Source organism: Salmo trutta, chromosome 16, assembly GCF_901001165.1.
Source record: "Salmo trutta chromosome 16, fSalTru1.1, whole genome shotgun sequence".
Taxonomy (NCBI): Eukaryota; Metazoa; Chordata; class Actinopteri; order Salmoniformes; family Salmonidae; genus Salmo; species Salmo trutta.
This window is the reverse complement of record NC_042972.1, coordinates 20,449,859-20,467,968: the sequence shown is the minus strand read 5'-3', so window position 1 is coordinate 20,467,968 and position 18,110 is coordinate 20,449,859. Positions and strand designations below refer to the sequence as shown.

At 43.6% G+C, this 18,110-nt stretch overlaps 1 protein-coding gene across 1 annotated transcript in view; it reads right to left on the bottom strand.

Moving 5' to 3' along the window:
* Window positions 1-18,110, bottom strand: part of LOC115150281 (dihydropyridine-sensitive L-type skeletal muscle calcium channel subunit alpha-1) — a 61,302-nt gene that overhangs the window by 37,960 nt on the left and 5,232 nt on the right. Inside the window, exons 3-6 of the mRNA XM_029693396.1 lie at window positions 14,855-14,994; window positions 14,514-14,656; window positions 13,132-13,284; window positions 12,843-13,048 (exon numbers count right to left, since the gene is read on the bottom strand). Coding sequence (XP_029549256.1) covers window positions 12,843-13,048; window positions 13,132-13,284; window positions 14,514-14,656; window positions 14,855-14,994 — 642 coding nt within the window. The remainder of the gene's footprint in view (window positions 1-12,842; window positions 13,049-13,131; window positions 13,285-14,513; window positions 14,657-14,854; window positions 14,995-18,110) is intronic.

The following is an 18,110-nucleotide window of genomic DNA, read 5'->3' as shown; positions in this document are numbered from 1 at the left end:
GGAGCGTGTATGTGGTCACTGCACAACAAGGGATGTAGAAACAGAGATGCACTTTCTCCTTTACTGTGATAAATATTTCTCACCAAGAGATTCATTATCACAACAAATACTCATGGGCGAAGGAGCAATGGCTCCTCTTGCAGCCAAATATGTACAGTACCATTCAAAAGTTTGGACACACCTACTCATTCAAGGGTTTTTTTCTTTATTTTTTACTATTTTCTACATTATTCAAAAGGCACTCGCACATCTGAGCAATCTTTTTGCAGGTGCATGGCAACAGTTGAACAAGATGAAGGAAAAAGGAAACCGCACACTGCTCTTGATAGTATCACTGATCTTTAATAAGCTTACGTATCGGCCTCACGGCCTTCGTCAAAGCTCTGACGAAGGTCGTGAGGCCGATACGAAGCTTATTAAATTTAGTTTTTTTGTACGGTATGTGTTTTCCGTGGACATATTTGCTTGTGGCTAGCGGGGTTGAGGTTTCTCCGCTGTGTGTGTCGTTGTGCTTTCGGAACCGCCAAAATAAACTGTGGATTTTCCTGGAACCCTTCTGCTCTCCTGCTCCTGATTCCACACACCCCCCTCCATTGAGATGCTTTGTTACAATGAGTAGGTGTGTTCAAACTTTTGACTGGTACTGTATTTGCAATGTATAATTGTCTATGACTAATGCTTATTGACCTATAGAAAACAAATGTACTTTTATTTATATATATACTTTTTTTGCTGATATGATAGCTGTGATAGCTAGATTCTATCTCATTCATTCATTGGCTTTGGCTACTATATGTATTGTTGTCTGAACTGAATCAAGCTTTGTTGTTCTTAGACTCACATCAGATTTTTGACTGCCATAGACTGAGGGACACTGAATAATAACATCTGCTTAGTACAGAGTAACTTACTATTATTATTATTATTATTAGTGGTATTATTATTATTGTTGTGATTATTATTCCAAATAGTAGTGGTGTGGGTAGTATTGGTGATTGTAATGATAGAAGCTTAATGATGGTGGTAGTAGTAGTAGTAATGATGATGTTAGTTGTAGTACTGATGTAATGGTGAGGATGAAAGTTAGTTAGTTATAAGTTAGTTATAGTTTCATTTTCCATATTTAGCCTTTTTTTTACCCATTTTTCTCCCCAATTTCATGGTATTCAATTGGTAGTTACAGTCTTGTCCCATCGCTGCAACTCCCGTATGGACTCGGGAGAGGCAAAGGTCAAGAGTCGTGCATCCTCTGAAACACAACCCAGCCAAGCAGCACTGCTTCTTGACACAATGCCCGCTTAACCCAGAAGCCAGCCGCACCAATGTGTCGGAGGAAACACCGTACAACTGGCGACCGTGTCAGCATGCACTGCGCCCGGCCCGCCATAGGAGTCACTAGTGCACGATGGGACAAGAACATCCCTGCCGACCAAACCCTCCCCTAACCCGGACGATGCTGGGCCAGTTGTTCGCCGCCCCATGGGTCTTCCGGTCGTGGCCGACTGCGACAGAGCCTGGACTCAAACCAGGATCTCTAGTGCCTTAGACCACTGCACCACTCGGGAGGCCTTTTATATTTATTACATTTATAGTATTGACTGTTACAATTTTATTGTTGTTATTTTTTATATTGTATATTGTTATTGTTATTCTTTATTATTTTATTACAATGTTTTTTTATACAGTGAGGGAAAAAAGTATTTGATCCCCTGCTGATTTTGTACGTTTGCCCTCTGACAAAGAAATGATCAGTCTATAATTTTAATGGTAGATTTATTTGAACAGTGAGACAGAATAACAAGAAAAAAATCCAGAAAAACGCATGTTAAAAATGTTATAAATTGATTTGCATTTTAATGAGGGAAATAAGTATTTGACCCCTCTGCAAAACATGACTCAGTACTTGGTGGCAAAACCCTTGTTGGCAATCACAGAGGTCAGACGTTTCTTGTAGTTGGCCACCAGGCTTGCACACATCTCAGGAGGGATTTTGTCCCTCTCCTCTTTGCAGATCTTCTCCAAGTCACTAAGGTTTCGAGGCTGACGTTTGGCAACTCGAACCTTCAGTTCCCTCCACAGATTTTCTATGGGATTAAGGTCTGGAGACTGGCTAGGCCACTCCAGAACCTTAATGTGCTTCTTCTTGAGCCACTCCTTTGTTGCCTTGGCTGTGTGTTTTGGGTCATTGTCATGCTGGAATACCCATCCACGACCCATTTTCAATGCCCTGGCTGAGGGAAGGAGGTTCTCACCCAAGATTTGACAGTACATGGCCCCGTCCATCGTCCCTTTGATGCGGTGAAGTTGTCCTGTCCCCTTAGCAGAAAAACATCCCCAAAGCATAATGTTTCCACCTCCATGTTTGACGGTGGGGATGGTGTTCTTGGGGTCATAGGCAGCATTCCTCCTCCTCCAAACACGGCGAGTTGAGTTGATGCCAAAGAGCTCCATTTTGGTCTCATCTGACCACAGCACTTTCACCAGTTGTCCTCTGAATCATTCAGGTGTTCATTGGCAAACTTCAGACGGGCATGTATATGTGCTTTCTTGAGCAGGGGGACCTTGCGGGCGCTGCAGGATTTCAGTCCTTCACGGCGTAGTGTGTTACCAATTGTTTTCTTGGTGACTATGGTCCCAGCTGCCTTGAGATCATTGACAAGATCCTCCCGTGTAGTTCTGGGCTCATTCTTCACCGTTCTCATGATCATTGCAACTCCACGAGGTGAGATCTTGCATGGAGCCCCAGGCCGAGGGAGATTGACAATTCTTTTGTGTTTCTTTCATTTGTGAATAATCGCACCAACTGTTGTCACCTTCTCACCAAGCTGCTTGGCGATGGTCTTGTAGCCCATTCCAGCCTTGTGTAGGTCTACAATCTTGTCCCTGACATCCTTGGAGAGCTCTTTGATCTTGGCCATGGTGGAGAGTTTGGAATCTGACTGATTGATTGCTTCTGTGGACAGGTGTCTTTTATACAGGTAACAAACTGAGATTAGGAGCACTCCCTTTAAGAGTGTGCTCCTAATCTCAGCTCGTTACCTGTATAAAAGACACCTGGGAGCCAGAAATCTTTCTGATTGAGAGGGGGTCAAGTACTTATTTCTCTCATTAGAATGCAAATCAATTTATAACATTTTTGACGTGTTTTTCTGGATTTTTTGTTGTTATTCTGTCTCTCACTGTTCAAATAAACCTACCATTACAATTAGAGACTGATCATTTCTTTGTCAGGGGGCAAAAATTTGCAGGGGATCAAATACTTTTTTCCCTCACTGTATATTGTTGCTTTGGCAATATTGACGCAAAATCTTTCATGCCAATTAAGCCACTTGAATTTGAATTTGAGAGAGAGAGAGAGAGAGATAGAGAGAGAAAGAGAAATGGAGAGAGACAGAGAGATGGAGAAAGAGAGAGAGAGAGAGACAGTAAATCTCAATAAGTCAAAAATAATGGTGTTCCAAAAAAGGGCCAGTTGCCAGGACCACAAATACAAATTCCATCTAGACACCGTTGCCCTAGAGCACACAAAAAAACGATACATACCTCGGTCTAAACATCAGCGCCACAGGTGACTTCCACAAAGCTGTGAACAATCTGAGAGACAAGAAGGGCCTTCTATGCAATCAAAAGGAAGATAAAATTCGGCATAAAAAATACTTGAAACAGTTATAGAACCCATTGCCCTTTATGGTTGTGAGGTCTGGGGTCCGCTCACCAACCAAGAATTCCCAAGATGGGACAAACACCAAATTGAGACTCTGCATGCAGAATTCAGCAAAAATATCTGGAAATAACGTAAAACACCAAATAATGCATGCAGAGCAGAATTACGCCGATACCCCCTAATTATCAAAATCCAGAAAAGAGCCATTAAATTCTACAAACACCTAAAAGGAAGCGATTCCCAAACCTTCCATAACAACGCCATCACCTACAGAGAGATGATCCACTAAGCAAGCTGGTCCTGGGGCTTTGTTCACAGACACAAACAGACCCCACAGAGCCCCAGGACAGCAACACAACTAGACCGAACCAAATCATGAGAAAACAAAAAGATAATTACTTGACACATTGGAAAGAATGAACAAAAAAAACAGAGCAAACTAGAATGCTATTTGGCCCTAAACAGAGAGCACACAGTGTAAGAATACCTGACCACTGTGACTGACCCAAACTTAAAGAAAGCTTTGACTCAGTGAGCATAGCCTTGCTACTGAGAAAGGCTGCCATCGGTAGAGTTGGTACTCAAGAGTTGACAGGCTGCCCACAAAATGAGGTGGAAACTGAGCTGCACTTCATAACCTCCTGACAAATGTATGACCATATTAGAGACACAAATTTCCCTCAGATTACACAGACCCACAAAGAATTTGAAAACAAACCCAATTTCAATAATCTCCCATATCTATTGGGTGAAATACCACAGTGTGCCATCACAGCAGCAAGATGTGTGGCCTGTTGCCACAAAAAAGGGCGACCAGTGAGTAACATAGGCCATTGTAAATACAAACCATATTTATATTTATTTATCTTCCATTTTGTAGTTCAACTATTCGCACATAATATGACATTTGAAATGTCTTTATTCTTTTGGAACTTTTGTGGGTGTTTACTGTTAATTTGTTTTGTTTATTTCAATTTTGTTTATTATCTACTTCACTTGCTTTTGCAATGTTAACATATGTTTCCCATGCCAATAAAGCCCTTAAATTGAAATTGAATTGAATTGAATTGAGAGAGAAGGAAATATTTTTTGACTTTTTGTCTTTCTTTAATGATACAGTACATACTCATGTCATTGAAACCTCGCCACCACTCAAATGGGGTGGCCCGCAGTGACCATACCATTAAACAATAAAGGGTCTGTTATTATTACTACTTGACCCGGTTCCTCCTTGTTAGCCAAATAGCTAACTTTGCCTGAGCAAACAGAAAATTCAACAACACACATTTGGCCTTCTCCTTATTTGAATACCTGTACCCCGTTATAAACATTCCAACAGTAAACTCCACCCCCAACCTCTCACACAGACATTCCAACAGAAACATTAATGGTATTAACCTGGCGCACACAGAAAACACATGATTCACAGTTTCCCTCATGACACAGAAAGGACACCCTTGTTCGACTCCCGGGACGACCCGTGCCAACCAGCTTCTAGTGGCCCTGACCTCTTTGGTACTAGGAGTTTGTAGAGCCCCCTCCATCTAAAACCCACCATACTCTCTGCCCCACATACCCCCTGCCACTGATGTCCCTTCACTCCTGTTAGTCTCCTAATGTTCCTCACCTTAATACAGAGGTTGTAGAGGGCTTTACCTCCCACCCCCTCAAACTCTCCCAGGCTCGGAGTGTTAAAGTCCAACAAGTCCTCCGGACCCCCTTGCCAGTACCCAGTCTCTGCCATCACCTGCAGCGGCGGAAACATTGGTGACCCCTCCTCCGTTGGCCGCTCAAACACTCCCCTTACCGACTTAAACAGTGCCTCCTGGACCTCCCCCAGGAATCTCTCCAGCAGCCTAAGAGATGTTCATCCTCTTTATTGTGCCAGGACATCCGGGGTTTTCCACCCCTCTTCCCCCAGCAGGCGCAGGTCACCCAGCCTTAGTTAACCCGCTGCCATCAGTCGCTTCTGCAGGGTGGCCGATTGAACTGATCTCAAAAGGATGGCTGGATTGTGGAAGATAGGCTCCTCCCACAGCCCAGGCTCCACATACCCTTCTCGTGTGGGCCTTAGCAGCTGCCAGGCCCTCAGCACTGCAGAGTAAAAATCAGAGAGACCAGCTGAACTCAGCCTCTCCAGCCTCATGAGGAACAGCTGCCGGTCCAACTCTATTCCGCCAGCTCTCCTCAGCAGCGTGCATGCTGGTTCCCTCCAGCCGACATCAGTATGGTACAGCAGGCTCTGCACCACCTTTAGTCAGAATGCAGCCACCATGCTCTCCAGTTCCACCAGACCCTGTCCTCCTTTGTTGATGGACATGTATAACACTACCTCCCTCAGCCAGTGATGACCCAACCAGAAAAAAATCAACCAGCTTGTGTTGCAAATCTGTGAGCAGACCGGTGGGAGGGGGGGGGGTTGTGGACAAACAGTTTATGCCACAGGGAGGAGGCCACCAGGTTGTTGATTATCAGCACCCTCCCTCTATATGACACTTGGGACAGGAGCCACCTCCACCTGGACAGTCTTGACACCACTGCCTGTGACAGCCCCAACCAGTTCTTCCTGACACCCCCAAAATGTTAAGCCCTTCACAATCTCACTGCAAACCCCCTGGAAGCAGAGGGGAGGCCCTATCCCTCCATACCCCACATAACAGAGCTTTGCTCTTTCCCCAGGTCATCTTAGCTGAAGAAGCTCCCTCGTACACCTTCAGACTAGTCTCTAGTGCCTGCATATCCTGCCCATCACTGCCCATCACAGAAATGTCAGCTGCACTTGCCCGATAGAGGGCATCCTTGTCTAATGCCCCATCTCACCCAGACTGGCCTACTGAGCCCCCCTCCCACCTTGACCATACATGACGCCCCAGCATACAACATCTTCACACAGGTCAAAAACCTTTTCCCAAACACAGACATCACATTAAACAGATACTCATGGACCACTCTATCAAAAGCCTTCTCTTGATCTAGAGAGACCAGTCCCAAGTTCACATTAGAACCTCTCGACAAGTCTAACATGTCCCTGATTATGAACAAGTTGTCCGTGATTGAGCGTCACGGTACACAATATGTCTGGTCCTTGTGTAGTATAGAGTCCAGATGGGACTTAAGTCTGTTAGCGAGGACCTTGGCAAATATCTTGTAGTCCACACAGAGCAAGTCCCCTTTTTTGGGCAGGAGAGTTAGAGCCGCCCGACAGCAGCTCATTGGCAACTCTCCAACCCCGACTCACTCACGCAACACGCAAAACATTTCACTGGGAGTCCATCAACCCCCAGTGCACGGCCGGGGGACATCTGGGTTACGGCCTCTGCTAGTTCATGGGACAACAGGGGAATGTCCATTTCATCCCTCTGTGCCAGAGAGAGCTTAGGGAGTTCTGCAAACAAAACCTGAGCACACATAGGATCACACAGTTCTGCCCTATACAACACAATATAAAACTCCACAGTCCGCTCCCGCATCTCCCCCACCACAGAGGTCACTCGCCCATCAGACAGCCGTAGACAATGCATACCCTTGGCTTCACCGCTCTGTCATCCATCTCCTTGAGCATGGAGAACCTAGCTCTTACAAGTGCTCCTTTTACTTTCACCTGGAAAAAACTGCCCAGGTCACTACGTAATTCAGCTAAATTAGCCTGGAGGCCTACATTGCCTTGCCCCACCAGCTTTATCTCCACTTCACTGATACTACGCTCGAGTTCCCCCAATACTCTCCTAGCCTCTGAGGATGAGATTGCTGTATACTGTTAATAGAAAAGCAGAATTTTGACTTTTCTCACATCCGACCATTGACTCAAAGACTCATACTCCTCTCTTCTCTGCCCCCACCTTTCCCAAAAAGTCTGGAAACCTGAGCAAAAAAAACGTGGCATCTTGTAAGAGCTTTACATTAAACTTCCAATAAGATTCCTGCCGAGGCCCTGGTGAAATAGACAGCCGAGCCATGGTAATGTGGCGATCCATAAAACCCACAAGGAGAATGGTAGCTCCCAACAGCCTATTGCTCTGATTCCTGGACATGTAAAACAGATCTAGTCGGGCTGCACTCACCCTAGCCCCAAAGACCTTCACCCATGTATAATGCCTTGTGTTGGGATGTTTAGTTCTCCAAACATCCACTAGGTCAAACAGCAACCTCTAAGGGATCGGACCCTTTTTTCAATTTTCACCTAAAATGACATACCCAAATCTAACTGCCTGTAGCTCAGGACCTGAAGCAAGGATATGCATATTATTGCATACCATTTGAAAGGAAACACTTTGAAGTTTGTGGAAATGTGAAATTAATGTAGGAGAATATAACACATTAGATCTGGTAAAAGATAATACAAAAGAAAAAACATGCTTTTTTTGTACCATCATCTTTGAAATGCAAGAGAAAGGCCATAATGTATTATTCCAGCCCAGGCGCAGTTTAGACTTTGGCCACTAGATGGCAGCAGTGTATGTGCAAAGTTTTAGACTGATCTAATGAACCAATGCATCTCTGTTCAAAATGTTGTATCAAGACTGCCCAAATGCGCCTAAATGGTTTATTAATACATTTTCAATTTCATAATTGTGCACCCTCCTCAAACAATAGCATGGTATTTTTTCACTGTAATAGCTACTGTAAATTGGACAGTGCAGTTAGATTAACAAGAATTTAAGCTTTCTGCCCACATCAGATATGTCTATGTTCTACGATTTTTTTGTTTGTTTCTTACAACCTCATGGTACTCACATTAGCCTACGTTAGCTCAACTGTCCCATGAGGAAGACATCCTGTAGAGGTTTTTAATGATGTCCCTTAACACCCCACTGAGCCTGAATGAGACTCCTCACCATTTCTATCTTTCCTAAAATCCATCATACAGTTGCAGTCCACGCCTACCACCAGCGTCTCTTCAGGCGCTATCTGTGAGATTTCCTGTCTAAGAGACCCCCCCTCTCTCCCTGTGTTAAATGCATACACATTTATAAGAACAAAACCCCTGTTGTTCATTTCTGCTTTTACTACAAGCAGTCTACCCCTACACATCTCCTTTGAGGAGCAAATTTTTACAACCATACCCGGTGCAAAAAGACTGCCACCCCTGCACTAACATTTGTTCCACGGCTCAGCACACTTGCCCTTTTCCACCAGAGCCCCTAATTGACTTCATTCACCGCATCACTATGAGTCTTCTGCAGAAACAACACCTGTACTTTTTGGGGTTTTACATATTCACCCAACAAACTCCTCTTTCCTGCATCTCTGGCACCATTTAAATTAAGCGAGCCTACCCGAAGAGTCTCCATAAGAAGTGGGAGAAAAGCCAACAATGAAAGAGACCAATAACAAAGCTAAAAAATCCCCAGTGCCAGAAAAAATCTATTCATCTTAACAGCATCTAAAGGTGACCCACTTCCTCAACCTAAAACGTTTCCTTGGTAAAAGGATACCATGCCCCTCATTTTTCATAGCATGTTGTACTGATCTTACAAACTTTCCCGGATCGCAAAATGAACCTTTTACCCTTCAGTCTCATTCAGGAACATGGACAGTTCCCTCATCATGTACTTTGACACCTCTGCCTGACAGGCTGTCAGCTCTGGACCCATTGAGGAAGAGTCTGAAAAGAAAGCCTCCTCATCGTCCTATTCATCAGACTCACCTTCCAACTCCTCATCTCCATCTCCCATTCTGACCACCTGCCCTTTCTCTCTAGTCAGCACCCCCCCCCCCCCCAGCTCCAGGCAAAGGTTCTTTAGTGCTGTTGACCACACCAGCCTCTCCCCTCCCACCTCCTTCCTTCTCCCCATTTTTCCTCTTCTGCTTGACACCCTCCTCCACCGCCCTAGGTCGCTGCCCCTTCCCCACTATACTCTCCTCATCCACTAGCATAACCTGACTAGACCCAGCCTCATCTACACCACCATCTATAACATGACTAGACCCAGCCTTATCTACACCACCATCTATAACATGACTAGACCCAGCCTCATCTACACCACCATCCATAACATGACTAGACCCAGCCTCATCTACACCCCTATCCATAGCATGACTAGACCCAGCCTCCTCTACACCACCATCTATAGCATGACTAGACCCAGCCTCATCTACACCACCATCCATAGCATGACTAGACCCAGCCTCATCTACACGCCTATCCATAGCATGACTAGACCCAGCCTCCTCTACACCACCATCTATAGCATGACTAGACCCAGCCTCATCTACACCACTATCCATAGCATGACTAGACCCAGCCTTATCTACACCACCATCCATAGCCTGACTAGACCCAGCCTGATCTACACCACAATCTATAGCATGAGTAGGCCCAGCCTCTGCTGCCTGCGTCTCATTCCCCCCTGCAAGTTGACCTTGATTTCCCCCACTGGCGCTTGTGCCCTCACCTTGTCTACAGCCTTTATGTGCCTTTATGCCCCAAATCCCCACACTCAAAACACTGGCAATGCTGGCAAACCCCACGTAGCGCTCCTCCCCATGCCTCACTTTGAAATGCACATTTAACTGTTGCTCATTGTTATTCAGAAACATGAATACTTGCCTCCGGAATGAAACAACATGCTTAACGGCATCTGCCTGAAAACCTGCTGACAGTACACGAATACCGCTAGCAAACTTACAAAACCGACTCAGCTCTTTCCGGATTTGATCATCCATAATAAATGGAGGCAGATTGGGCAACTACCACCCTAGTCAAAAGAGGAGAAATAGGCACTACCCACCAAACTATTTTTATGAACACAACCACAGCTTTGTTCATTCTGGATGCGGAATGTATAAATTCAGCTCCTGCCTGTTCGCAGACCGTGAGCAGAACCTCCTCCACCTTAACTCCAATATCAGGACACACCTGAAAGCATGACGTAACGACAGCGTTTCCTCCGCGCTAGGCTGCGAAGCCATCGCGCATACCACACCATTCCACACCATACCACACCATTCCACACCATACCACACCATACCACACCATACCACACCATTCGAATCCCCAGGAAACTAAAACTCTGTCCTCTTCCTCTTCCTAACTTTGAAAAAAAACGGTGGGTACTGCTAAACTAACAGTGCGTTGAACCTACACCATAGAAAATAAAAATTGAAAGAAAAGACTTAGGAAAAAATCAAGAAAAAGACAGAGCCCTCCACACAGCCTCTCACCTACAAAACACTCCCAGCATGCACTGAAAGAGAGAGAGAGAGAAAGAAAGAGAGATGGAGAGACAGACATGAGACAGAGTGATAGTACAGATATGGGCTACATTAACTGAGGTAACTTAAAAGAAACGATAAACCTGCATACTGCTCTTGCTAGAATCACTCTTTTTATTTAAGCTTATATGTTGGACTCTTTGATTTCCTCAGAGCTTTTGACGAATGCAATGAGGCCGATAGGTAACGTCAATAAAAAAGAGTCATACTAGCAAGAGCAGTGTGCGGGTTTCTCTTTTCTTTGAAGTTACGTCTTTGTTACCATGCACTTACAACCAGATAGCTCAGATATGCAAGTGCCTTTTTGAAATTTGAACTACATTAAGTGGGGTAAATCAGAGATATACAATACAGTAGAAATATACAGTGTATGGGTATAGGAGGTGATGTAATACAGTAGTAATATACAGTATATGGCTATAGGGGGTGATGTAATACAGTAGTAATATACAGTATATGGGTATAGGGGATGATGTAATACAGTAGTAATATACAGTATATGGGTATAGGAGGTGATGTAATACAGTAGTAATAGACAGTATATGGCTATAGGGGGTGATGTAATACAGTAGTAATATACAGTATATGGCTATAGGGGGTGATGTAATACAGTAGTAATATACAGTATATGTCTATAGGGGGTGATGTAATACAGTAGTAATATACAGTATATGGGTATAGGGGGTGATGTAATACAGTAGTAATATACAGTATATGGCTATAGGAGGTGATTATAATACAGTAGTAAAATACAGTATATGCTATAGGAGGTGATGTAATACAGTAGTAATATACAGTATATGGCTATAGGGGGTGATGTAATACAGTAGTAATATACAGTATATGGCCATAGGGGGTGATGTAATACAGTAGTAATATACAGTATATGGCCATAGGGGGTGATGTAATACAGTAGTAATATACAGTATATGGCTATAGGGGGTGATGTAATACAGTAGTAATATACAGTATATGGCTATAGGGGGTGATGTAATACAGTAGTAATATACAGTATATGGCTATAGGGGATGATGTAATACAGTAGTAATATACAGTATATGGGTATAGGGGGTGGTGTAATACAGTAGTAATATACAGTGTATGGCTATAGGGGGTGATGTAATACAGTAGTAATATACAGTGTATGGGTATAGGGGGTGGTGTAATACAGTAGTAATATACAGTGTATGGCTATAGGGGGTGATGTTATACAGTAGTAATATACAGTGTATGGGTATGATGATGTAATACAGTAGTAATATACAGTGTATGGCTATAGGGGATGATGTAATACAGTAGTAATATACAGTATATGGGTATAGGGGGTGATGTAATACAGTAGTAATATACAGTGTATGGGTATAGGGGGTGATGTAATACAGTAGTAATATACAGTGTATGGGTATAGGGGGTGGTGTAATACAGTAGTAATATACAGTATATGGTTATAGGGGATGATGTTATACAGTAGTAATATACAGTGTATGGCTATAGGGGGTGATGTTATACAGTAGTAATATACAGTGTATGGGTATGATGATGTAATACAGTAGTAATATACAGTGTATGGGTATGATGATGTAATACAGTAGTAATATACAGTGTATGGCTATAGGGGGTGATGTTATACAGTAGTAATATACAGTGTATGGGTATGATGATGTAATACAGTAGTAATATACAGTGTATGGCTATAGGGGGTGATGTTATACAGTAGTAATATACAGTGTATGGGTATGATGATGTAATACAGTAGTAATATACAGTGTATGGGTATGATGATGTAATACAGTAGTAATATACAGTGTATGGCTATAGGGGGTGATGTTATACAGTAGTAATATACAGTGTATGGGTATGATGATGTAATACAGTAGTAATATACAGTGTATGGCTATAGGGGGTGATGTTATACAGTAGTAATATACAGTGTATGGCTATAGGAGGTGATGTAATACAGTACCCAGTATAGCACGTCGGTCCAGCCCTGGGTAGTGATGCACTGGTAGACAGTGAGCATAGCGAAGCCCAGATTGTCAAAGTGTGTGATGCCGTTGTTGGGTCCGGCCCAACCTGCCCTACAGTCTGTCCCGTTGATGGTACAGCGCCGTCCGTTACCGGCTTGGGCACAAGGAGATGGCTTCTCATTCTCCACTGTGGCTATGATATCTGAAGGCCAATTGGGGAAAAGATATCGGCAGGGTGAGTGTGTGTGTGCTTGTATATGCATAAATGTGTGTTCTGTTCCTTACTTGTGCCTGTGTAGTAGCAGGTTTTGTGCATCTTGCACTTGAAGAGCTCCAGTCCCACGATGGCATAGATAGTGACCATGAAGAATACCAGCAGGGAGATGTGGAACAGAGGTAACATGGACTTCAGGATGGAATTCATCACCACCTGCAGGCCTGGAGGGTGACCACACATTTTAAACGTCAAAGGCCTAGTAGTCGACCAATGTTTAGTTAACTTAATCAGACTGCAAACTCACTGGAATTATCCAAATCAAGTTGTGTTTGACACTAGCATTGTTGCTGAATGAAAGGGTTTTCAGAATGAGGTTGTGGTGAGCGCTAGGCTCCTCTCACCACCAACATGCTCTCTGCTTCCTGTAACTGGGCAACGTGCTCTCTGCTTCCTGTAACTGGGCAACGTGCTCTCTGCTTCCTGTAACTGGGCAACGTGCTCTCTGCTTCCTGTAACTGGGCAACGTGCTCTCTGCTTCCTGTAACTGGGCAACGTGCTCTCTGCTTCCTGTAACTGGGCAATGTGCTCTCTGCTTCCTGTAACTGGGCAACGTGCTCTCTGCTTCCCGCGACAACAGGGCGATCATTGTTTTGAATGCGCTCGAATTCCCCGCAAAAAATATAATTGACCGTTAATCCTCGTAATTTCCCAGTAATTTAGAACGTTAGTGTTTGATTATATCAACCATTTCTGTTAATTCATTAAATGTATTAGGCTAGGGCTATTGCGTTAATTTACCATTCTAATACTCAGAGTTTAGACATATTGTTTGCAGAGTTTACAAACTAGGCTATGCTACAATAGTGATTTTTTGGGGGGGTTTATTTAGTTTCATGTAAGTTTTTTTGTCAATTTCTCCGATGTCTTTTGTTTGGATCGCTCCGTGTGTGTCTGGTTTCTCTGTCACGCCAAGGCGTGTATCCTATGCCTACTGTGAGTTGAGATTAAAGTGTTCAGTTTAGGAACTGTGATGATATATCATAATTAAGTATAATTTTGACTCATTTTCTAATGTAATGACTGATATGGAAATTGCCCTAAATGAACCAGTTTCTTAGTAATTGCCCACTTGGTTGGGCCCAGTGCATACAGTAGGCCTTGTGTTTGAGGTCCTTAAAGGCAGATTAATTTTGGTTTCTCAAGGGGAGGCTGTCTTGCCCTATATACCTGTGTCCATTCAGGACAGGTTAAGCCTGATTCAGAGGCTATTTATTTTGACTGTTGCCATTGTATCTATATTGTAAAACTACGATGACTTTTTGTTTGAATATGTTGTATTATATGGATCAACAAGACTTGTAAATAAATCTATACATTAACCTGCCTTGCCTTCTGCTGATTTCCTGCCCTTATGACTGCTACAAGGTCTCTATTTTACAGTGATCCTTACTGGGGACTCCAGAGACCAGCCTGAGGGGCCGGAGCACCCTGAACGCCCTGAGGGCCTTCATATCGAAGCCTCCTCCCTTCTCCCCTGGTTGAGCCTCCACACCACTGATATAGGTGATGGAGTCACCGATGACTGCGAACAGCCTGGAGAGGGAGAGAAGGGGGAGAGGATAGGGAGAGGGGGAGAAGAGAGGGGAGAGGAGTTGCAGAGGGAGAGGGAGAGGGAAGAAGTTCAAAGATAGAGGAGCACGAAATGGGAGATAAACATCACATGGGTTCACAGAAAGAAAAGTTCTAGCATGGCAGTACATTTCCATCTCCATATCCGTTGTCCCTACTTACCCCACAGACACACAGACAAAGTCCAGTATGTTCCAACAGTTCCGTAGATATGCATTCTCGTGAAATAGAAATCCATAGGCTACTATCTTTAGAAAGCACTCTATGGAGAAGACGATGAGGAAGATGTACTCCAGACTTTCCTGTAAAACATCCATGACGGCTTGTTAGGGTATCATAATGTACTAACTACAGTTCCCATAATTCCATGTGTAATGGAGTACAATTCATTGATTCTGCTTGGTAGCAAATGCTCCAAACACGTTATAACTGATGGCTAGTTTGTCAGGGTTTAGGAGTCAATGACACAACAACCAATTCTAGTATATTCTTTTTACACTACACAGGGAATATTGAGTCGTTTTCTAGTATTTACAAGAATTCATCTGACTAAGTCATTGATCCTGCTTGGTACAAATCCCCCAGTAAAGCTCCCTGGTGTTGTGTGTATTTCTGTCTCTCCTCTCCCATTACAGGCCAGGCATACTGGGAATGTCCCCACTGACTAACAACTGAACACTTCAGAGCTCAGGTCCCTAAAACGGCACCAACTCACTCACCGCCCTGTCTGATTTGATTAACCCTTCACATCCCTCACATAGTACTCAGACAGCACCCAGGTCTCCCCACAGACAGAGCTTCCTTATCTCAATGGGACTTATTATTTAGAGATAATGGTATTAGCATAAAAAATGATCTGGCTTCATTTTTTTTATCTACAAAGCAGTATATCAATTAATCAGGCTACTTATTTGTATTTGTACGGTCTGTTATGTAGGGGCTCTTGACTTACAAGACATCTAATGTGTGTATACTTTTGTGCCTGTATCATAATTTGGCAAATGAACTTAAACTTGAACTTGAAACGTGATCTTGAGCATTGGCAAGCGATAACTAAAAAAACAAATAGGCATACGTCTGTGATGACAGATACACCAACAAGTGGTCATGGGTAACGTGTTCTATTTGAGGTATGATTTCTTAATAGGGTCTGACTATTCAGCCCACCAGGGTAAGGGCATGTGTAAGCAGTTTCACAGCGTAAAAACAATGTTTTTAATAACGTTTCAAAGTGTTGTACTGTATGTAGCACAGTGAACCTAAATTACACTGGGGTTAGATTCTGTCAAGTCATGAACATTCTTATAGGGGAATTTATAGAATGTGTCTTTGGGTTTCACACACACACACACACACACACACACACACACACACACACACACACACACACACACACACACACACACACACACACATATTGATTACAAGATGCGGCTCAACAGTGGCGTCACACATTCCTCTGGTGGCCCACTGAGTCCGTGTGGTGTGGTAGGTGGACTGAAGAGGGGCGGTCTATATATAAAGCCTTTACACACCCAGCTGAGGGGAGGGGATCAGGGGGAGAGGACCAGGAGGGGGAGAGGGGAGAGGGAGCACCTGTCCCTCTCAGTCAGCTGGGTCAAGGACATTATGCAGCAGGGACAGGGCCAATCTCTCTATGGGTCTGTGCTTTACAGGTAAAAAAGCTTTTGTAACCTGATGGCCACTGCTCTGGTGTGAACAGAGTCCCTCTGTCTCTGACATCACGATGTGGCCCAGGTTAAAATCCGTAGAACAGACATCATGACTAGAAGGAACAAATTATGTTTTTTAAGCCAAGAGTAAATTTTGGAATCGGTTGCATCAAGCTCACAGCTATACATTTTTACTCTACTGTAGCCTAAGCTGCAACTGCAAACATGTAAAGTTTGAATCTGGCTCACTGCTATTTTAGCAACTCTATGAAACTCTCTTTCCTCTCTATCTAGCCTATCCAAGAAAGAAAACATAAACATACGAGAGGAGTGGGACAGCCCCAGTCCTTATAAAAAGAAGAAGAAAAGGAAAGTTGCCCTGCTACTGTACAGCTGTAGCTTATCAAAAGAGAAGACGTAACACTGCATCAGTCTGTATGTCCTTCATAATACTGTTCTGATGCCTACTCTCTAGTGGATGTCTGTGAGCTAAAAAAAATGACCAGCCTTTATTAGGGATGCAAAAATATCCTCTTGGAGATGGCCTTTGATGGGTAGACAACTTAGCTCTAGTACAATCTGACCCAGCATTTCACAGCCTATAATAACTGAGACCACTATAATTATCTATAACAGTATTCCAACTAGTACACCACAGTATAACAACACTATAACAGCACTTGTAAATCTTGCACTGATGTTACATTAAAAAAACATATTTTTCTTTTCAGTACACACAAGATTTGAAAAGTGCACATTCAGCCATGGTGAAAGGTGAACTGTATCTTAGATCATTCAAAAAGCCAGACCCCAAATAGCACAGGTCATTACAGTTACAGAACACCCCATCCCTTCCACCTACAGGCAGATGAAACTGAGCCTGGATCTGTGTCTCTGTAACTTTAAGTGATGGATGACTGAGATACTGCAGGTATCAGGCCAGTGGTTCCACCCCAGCCAAAGCATATGGCAGCCGCTTCTCATGTGGCTGATTAAGAAAACTGCATACCCCCTCACTACAGGATTCTCAGTAATAGGGTGTAGTGGGCCGAAAAGTATCCCTGTTCATTCCTGTCCTCACCCTGCTTCAACACGGCTAGATTCATACACTAAGCAACAGGTCACTATGATCCCAGAGGACATGGACATGTACAGTATATTGATGCATCATCAGGTTTCTCTGACACACAAATACACTCATACTGTACAGCAGTCTACACTCATGTCCACTGATGATGACATACAGAGATGATGGGTGCAGGGCTTCTTCACGTCTGTTTTGACAACCTCTATCTTTATCTCCTGATTGGGTCACTCAAAAATAGACATCTCGGTCTACCCATTTCTTAAATGGGCATTTTGTGGTTGATTTCATTATCTTTTTCAGACAAAACTCAAAATGAGCAGAACCATCATAGTTGGACAGCAGTTAGTTCCAGTCTGGCATCGGGCCCACAACATTTCATGCCCTTGCTGCTAGATCAAATTGCACTGAAACTGGACTACACCAAACATCCAGGCCTTCGTGCCCGTTATAAGTCATGAGAAGTGTAGCCAAGATGGCCACACTAGGCTCCAGATCCCAGTCTGCTTGATTTATGAACTGTGCTCCTACAACAGAACGGTGACCAATTTGCAGCAGGGCCACGAAATAACCAGCTCATTCACCTCCATGATCGAGGTATGAATGCGGTGCTCACTACACATTCAGACATACATGTCCTGTGTATTCATGTCAGACAGGG